Here is a 7,680-nt window from a genome sequence, read left to right on the forward strand (position 1 = left end):
TCATCAACAAAAATTTCATAGAATATGGGAATTTCTGGGTTGAACAAGGGAATTGGAAGAATAGAAAGTTGTCCCAATGAAACAATAATTATTTGATTATTACATTGTTCGGAATTGATCAAATCAAGATTGAGTTTGGATGAATATCCAGATGATGAGGGATGAGAAAGTGAGTAACCTGTCGAATAGAGTTCTTCCTTTAACCTGTTGAATTCGGTCCCCATCTTCTTACTAGCAGGAGCCATTTTTAGAATGGGAATGGAGATGAGTAAAAGAAGTAAATTACTTGGTGAAATAAGTTTTAGTTTTGACAAAATCAAGATCAGTGGAAGCAGTAGCAGAGAAGATGAAACAAGAAAGTAGAAAGAAGAAGGCGAAAAAAGATATATAAGGAAAAGTTAGTCCCATTTTTCGAGACTCCATTTCATTAATGCGAGGAATGAACGGATAAAAACAGGCGGTTAAAGGACGTGTAAGATAACAAGTGGTTAAAAACACAAGCGTAATTAAATAAAACTGGAATTCTGGAGGAATGTCGGCAAGATAGAATATGAAAAGATACATACATGCGATATTATAGGATGGAAATTTCTCATATCGCTCACTTAACAATGTAAGCGAAATGAGAAGAGGAAAAATGTAGGAATGAAATATCGCACATATCAATAACTATGCGAAGTAAGGATTATCTGACGTAAGCGAGGGTCATCGCACATAGCAAAGTTGAAATGACGTATTGGATGAAGTCAGCAAAGTCACGAGTAAAGTATGATGATCTATGCGAAGTATAAGCTGTGCGAGAATGAGTAAGTATACATGAGCGAATATAACGCACGGTGATTCCGAAAATAATGGGTCTCTTAGTTGTCATCCACTATGAGGAATCCTATATAAAGGAAAGAAGTCATCACATAAAGAGAGATCTTTTAGTGAGAGTTAGATAAGAAACTAGGAGAGAGAAAGTTTGTTTGAAGAGCAAGTAGAGTCATTGTAATCCTTTGTATCCAATTGTAAACCTTTGATAATTAATAAAAGAATTCATTATGATTACTTAGGTTATTGTTTAGATAGGTTGGGGTGTGGTTGTAGGTTTTCCTGCAACTACAAGCCTCTTGACCCTACGAAGCTTCCTGCACGTTGCACCTGCTACACTTACGGTGACCAATTAGGTTCAGATGTCAATATGGAGTGGTGCAATTGATGCTTTGAACCGACAAGATGCTTTGATAAGTCATACTTATCGAATTGGTATAGGACACGAGTATTACTGTCACGCGCTTCAGCGCGAATTAATAGTCACGAGGTTTCCACTGCAACCATTCGTTTATGGAAGATTTTGATAATCATTCACTACAGGTCGAGGAGTAATGGTTTCAAGTATTAACATTGGTTCAAGATTTGAAGGCTCATATTTATTGTTGATGGCAAGCACAACAGTTTTAATGAATTGTTTACGGGTACATTATCAAATGAGATTACAGGACTCTGGTTAATATGCAGCATTTCTGAACTGGTTTGACAATTTGAAACAGGCACCTGAATCTTATATTTCCGAAATTTATAAGGTGCTTGCCAATTTAGACACATTTAAAAGTAATTTTTGCATTTTAGAAGAAAAAAATTTAGGAATCAGGTCGGGAATTAAAGTTGAGAATATTTTATAATAAAATGAAAGAAAAAGGTTGAATTAAAGAAAAAAAAGTCAGGACCTAATACAGAATTTGCAAACTCAAGTTACCGTCAATAGACCTCCATACCAAAAGTCCAAAGAACCATTGTTTGCCACTACAACAATCATTTCCTTAGCTAATTTATGTTTAGCTACAAACACCCTGTCAATCATTGCCCTATATTTCATTACATTGTCCTCTATGCGAAAAAGTTGTTTCCCACTTCTGTGATTAATTTCTGCTCTGACATTCCAAAACCCTCTTAGTATAATAAAGATGGTGACAAAGTGATGGTATGTTAATATCACAGAATATGTAATTGGTACTCATAAGAATAAACCATTTATTCAGGATATTGATGTAGATAATGTTATGAAATTGATATCCTGAAAGTTGTGCCACCGCAACTGGCAACCTCGTGGTCTTGTCCCACACTCGACTGTGTGACAACACCATAACACTAATACGTTTACTGGTGCCTAGTTGCTGTGCATGCAAGGCATAAGCAGAAAGTAAGATGCATGCTGCTGCTGTGATGTTGTTGTTTTCCTTGGGAAGTTGCACTACAGATGTCACTAACTTCAATTCTTCTCTGACATTGGATTATGTAGAGCTCCTTAATTTGCTACTCTTTAACTAAAGAAATTGGAACAACTTGAAACGCCCAAGAGTAAGACCAAGTGAGCTGTTTTTGGTGCTTATCAAGTATTATTCTTCAAAGTTTCCCTATCTCTTCCTTTTGGCATCTCACACGGTCTCTCTCATGGTTTTACCAACGACCACACCACATGTTTACACATGTCAGTTGTCATGAATCTCATTAACACATTCAAAACTTGAGGCAGAGATTCGGCTAAGGGGGCCAAAAATTTAGTTGGACCTGTAATGTTTGGCAAATAAAAAAATTCAACTCAAAGAAATTATGAATTCAACACTTGTGACTCTAGCTAGATCAGTGTACCTAAGACCAGGACCTAAAAGCAGGACTCAAAATTAGTTCACCCATCAACACTGCTAACAACTAAGATGTCTGTGGTTGGTGTTTTCGGCCATTTGTTTGGTCTCCACGTTGCAGTACTGGCAAACGTGCTTAAGCAGGATACTAACAAGAAAAGAAAAAGCAATAGCCCCCAATAATGGTTTGTAGTGTACGATGAGAAGACATTATTTGTATTTAGATATTATTAATTGAGTGCTTAAGAGAACTTTATATTTCAAATATGAGGAAGACTTGGACTTTAATTAGTCGTAGTATTTTCCATTAAGTAAATGAGAATAATGTGCAATCAACCCATGCCACCTACCTAAGACTTGAAAGTGGGACGGAGAATGAAGCTTAATTAATTAAACATTTCAAATGCAACACCTAATAAACCTGCTTAGGTGTCTCAATCATCATGGAATATCTCAAACGAAAGATTATGAAAAGAATAAAGATAAGATCTTGTTTGATTTCTTTATGGCTCAAAACGCACACCTGTTACTAGCTAACTAGCTTACAAGTAAATCGATGCACTTTTTTGAAAAAGAAATTAGGCAACAAGCATGAAAGGAGCTATTGCAGTGGGGGCACTAATAGCATGACTAACCCCCACCATTCTCTTGTTTTCCGTTTTCTTTCCTTTTCTTATACCACCTTTTGGTAGGGGAGGGACAAGTGTGAACGACACCTCTAAACGTGTCCCTCAGGACACACCACCTATGCCTCACAAGAACATATTAACGTGTCCCTCATGACACACCACCTATGCCTCACAAGAACATATTAATTTGTTTAGTTTGTATTTTAAGTTGCCTGCATAACTCTCATTTATCTGGTTTACCAATGCAGTGAATTTCGAATCTTGGTCTGTTTTCATCTTATCTATGCTAGTAATATGGGACACTATTACAGTTTTACTTGGGGGTCTTGGTTCAAATATATTTAATAAAGCAGTTGATGAAGATATTAGGGATTTTAGACATGAAATTACAAAATATCTAAATGAATCATCCCACAGACGACGCTAGAAATCCACATCTCACATAGAAAGTTTTTTTTTCGTTGGGGTGGCATGGCATTTCGATGTGACCCACTATCATCTGAGATTCTCAAAATAGTTCTTTTCTTTCCCTTTGATATCTCTAAGTCCGTATATTGCTTCCAAACTCCTTAAACATGAGTGGATTCTGGCAAGTATAGAGTTTGAATTCCTGCCTCCAGGTAAGAGGGAGCATGAAACTTTCAGAATTCCACTTGCTAATTAACTCGGTTAAGCGGGTTTTTGAGCTAGATCTCGTCTCGCCGAACTTGGATAATTTTTAGACAATAGCGGTCGAGACTGACCACATTGGATGCATATTACTCATGTATGTACCAAGTCTTAGTCCGCATAGTCGGTTCACTCATGTATGTACCAAGTCTTGGACCGCATAGTCGGTTCAAATATCACTACTGAGCTACTAGTAAATGAGGTTGATGGTTACGGCTGCTACTAGTCAATTACTTATTAGGTGGTGCCGCGGGATAGTAGTTACTCACCCTTGGTTTATTGGATGACCGACACGTACGTCTCTTGAATTCATGCAATGCGGCTTCCTTATCAAGAATCAAGACCTCTTTTAAAGGGTGATGTTGATGAGTAATGCTGTTAAAGTCCGAACCTGTCAACCTCATATTCTCACCTATTTTACGTAAGCTTCTGCAGTTGGACTGAACAGTGGACACTTCATCATCTATCAAATTCAATTTTTCTTAAACTACACCTCGAAGATACCTATGCTCTCCTCATATGTCAAGATTTGGACACTTGTCGTATAAAGTCTGAAATACTGTTCGGCAATGATCTTGCTTATATAGCCTGGAAACATCTTTTACCGTCTAGACAATTTTCCTGAATTTGGACACTTTTCTTTTTTGGTCGGTCTCAAGATGAGGTGAGAACGGTGAAGAATTTTGTTTAGATACATTTAGAAGTTATTTTTTCGTGTAATTAAGTAGAAAATTCAAAAACTAATCTGAAAATACTTTCAAAACTACCTAAATTCAGAGGTGAGAATGGTGAAGAATCCTAAGTATCATGTGATCCCGGAACAACATTTTATATATTTAGGCGGTCTATTGAAGAGCTCACCTTTCACATTTCATTAGATGTTATGATTTTCAGATGGTTGCAAAAAATGCTTGACATTTGGGGAAGTAAAATGTTATTGCCTTTGATTTCTTGATAGCACCTCAAAATATTGTGACATACCTATATTTAGTTGGCATACGGTATTTATGTCTTGATAAAAACAATACTGTGCCATCCACAAAAATAAATGCTTACATGTAAAACGCACACCAAGTTGTTTTTGGAGATAGTTTTTTGGTTTTCGGAGAATCAAAACAGAACCTTGAAACCCCATAAAAATATCACTTATTAATACACAGCTCCCTATTAGAATCTTTGTAAAACCAAAGGTCCTGCTAGTGCGATTAGATTGAAATGAAGGGCTTGTTTTGGTACCACCAAAGAAATGCGGTGTCAAAGAAACAAGGATGTTGTCAAGACTAAAATACGTGTTTATATGTAATTGCGCCCCTCATATTTCATATTCAACACCTCCCAAACACGTAGTTACTTCAATTTTTCTGCCCGGTCAGTGAGTCAGTCTACATGGACGTCTAAGATCATCTCTAAACAAAATCTCATGCTGCCCGTAGCCCTGTAAACAGTGACGTGCACCTGCCCGTATTCACTTCTTTATTGACACACTCCCACCCCACCACCACCACCTCCTGAAAAGAAATTTAAGGTTTCCTCCCACCAGAAGATATTTTTGTTATAAGTCTTCTTCTTGATTAGTTTATAAGAGGAGTAATAGTGAGATTGAAATCTTGAAAAAAAAAATGGCAGAAATATGTTGCGAGGTTGTGAGTAGCGAGAATGAAACAACATCTTCATCATCGTGTGATCCTAATTCAAGAGCTGCAAGACGGAGAAGAATGGATATTAGATCAAGGTATAAGTGCATCCCTGACCATCATGTCATGAAGTTCCCAGCACAACCGCTACCACAAAATGATGGTTGTGATGATCAAGAATTCAGTGGAAATAAAAAACGGTTAGATGTATCGAACGCCGACAGAAGTTTTGGGGGTTTAGGAGTGAAGCATCAACATGATCTTGTTCAAAGTGATGCTACTCAGAGATGCGTTGCTGCTGATGGTCAGACTATGATGAGCTCCGGTGTTTATGATGAGTGTCCTAAGTTTGGTGCCACCGCTGTATGTGGTCGGAGGCGAGAAATGGAAGATGCCGTGGCTATTCATCCTTCATTGTGCAGGGAGAATTCTTCCTCAAGCAGCAGACTTCATTTCTTTGGTCTTTACGATGGTCATGGGTGCTCTCATGTAATTATCTCATCTCTCTTACATCGTTCATGTAATTAATTAATTATCTTTGTAATATTAATTTGTTTATGGAGATTCTAATGATATTCTCTTTGTTTATAATTATCTATAGGTTGCGATGTCATGTAAAGATCGGATGCATAAATTGGTAAAGGAAGAAATAGAAAATCCAGTAGCAGTAATTCCAGAACAATGGAAAGAATTAATGGAGAGAAGCTTTTCGCGAATGGATAAAGAAGTAATCCAATGTAAAGATGACGGTACAATACCGATGATAAATAGAAGTTGCAGGTGTGAATTAAAGATGCCGCAGTGTGAATCTGTTGGATCAACGGCTGTGGTTTCGATCGTTACACCGGAAAAGGTTGTTGTTGCTAACTGCGGTGATTCTCGAGCAGTTTTATCCCGGGGAGGGAAAGCGGTTCCTCTCTCGACCGATCACAAGCCAGATCTACCAGCAGAGCTTCAGAGAATACAAAGTGCTGGTGGCCGTGTAATCTATTGGGACGGTCCTCGTGTTCTGGGGGTTCTTGCCATGTCTAGAGCTATTGGGGATAACTATTTGAAGCCGTACGTGAGTTCTGAACCTGAGATCACGGTTACGGATAGAACTGAAGAAGATGAGTTTATGATTTTGGCGAGTGACGGGTTATGGGATGTGGTGTCTAATGACACTGCCTGTGATATTGTGCGTATGTGTTTGTTAAATGGTTCCGGTCGAGTTGTGTTGCCTCAGTCATCGTCTGCTGGTGTCATGAAGAATGTATTTGGAGGAGGTTCAAATCCAGACAAGGCTTGCTCAGATGCAGCTATGTTGCTAACAAAGCTTGCATTGGCTCGCCGTAGTGCAGATAATGTGAGTGTCGTTGTGGTCGATCTTAGAAAGGATTTAGGATCATCATCTAAATTAACAAACCAGAAAGTGTCTGTTGCTGGGTGTTGATGAAGCTAAGCTAACATCTATACCTAGTAGTCATAAAAAATCTATGTATGCGTTCTAGTACTGCAAGGTTTTATACAAGTAGTTGTAGTTGTAATAGCATAATGTACAAGAACAGAAAACTCTGTTTCTGCAAACCAATTTAATACAAAAAACGAAAAAAAGAAGTAGAAAAACTCCATAGAACCTCAGATTTTGTATGCAAATGGAAATTCTATTGTTTTCTATATTTCTAAGGATATCAGGATACACTACAAAGCATAATGTACAAGCACAGAAAACTCTGTTTCTGCGAAACAATCTATTATGAAAAACCAAAGAAAGTAGAAAAACTCCCTATCAGATTTGTAGATAAGATTTCGCATGCAAATGAAAGTTTTACTTTTACTGTTTGCCATGTTACTAAGAATCGCAGGAAAAACTGCGAAGCGATTTATCGAGTGGAGTCATTGCAATTAACAATTAGCTAGGAGCAGAAAATTAGGAGATACGAAATCCAAGTTGATTCTTCATTACGAATAACATAAAACTGGTGCCCTGAAGCAGTAGAGTAGTTTTTGCAATGAAACAAACATAATTATACATGTACAATGAGAACTCAAGTTCTCATCCTAAAGTTTAGAAACAAGTGGAAGGCCCTTCTGAGTGATGTAGTCATACGATGTGTTGTTGGTAATCATGGAGAAGTTTAACTT

General features: G+C 37.6%; 1 protein-coding gene across 1 annotated transcript; it reads left to right on the forward strand.

The window, feature by feature from the left end:
* Positions 1-5,465: 5,465 nt before the first annotated feature.
* On the forward strand, positions 5,466-7,214 carry LOC113308389 (probable protein phosphatase 2C 24). The gene is made up of 2 exons (XM_026556853.1): positions 5,466-6,045; positions 6,158-7,214. Exons 1-2 carry the CDS (start codon positions 5,542-5,544, stop codon positions 6,986-6,988), a joined length of 1,335 nt encoding a protein of 444 aa, XP_026412638.1. The 5' UTR covers positions 5,466-5,541; the 3' UTR covers positions 6,989-7,214.
* Positions 7,215-7,680: the final 466 nt, after the last annotated feature.

The sequence above is a fragment of the Papaver somniferum genome, chromosome 9, assembly GCF_003573695.1.
Source record: "Papaver somniferum cultivar HN1 chromosome 9, ASM357369v1, whole genome shotgun sequence".
Taxonomy (NCBI): domain Eukaryota; kingdom Viridiplantae; phylum Streptophyta; class Magnoliopsida; order Ranunculales; family Papaveraceae; genus Papaver; species Papaver somniferum.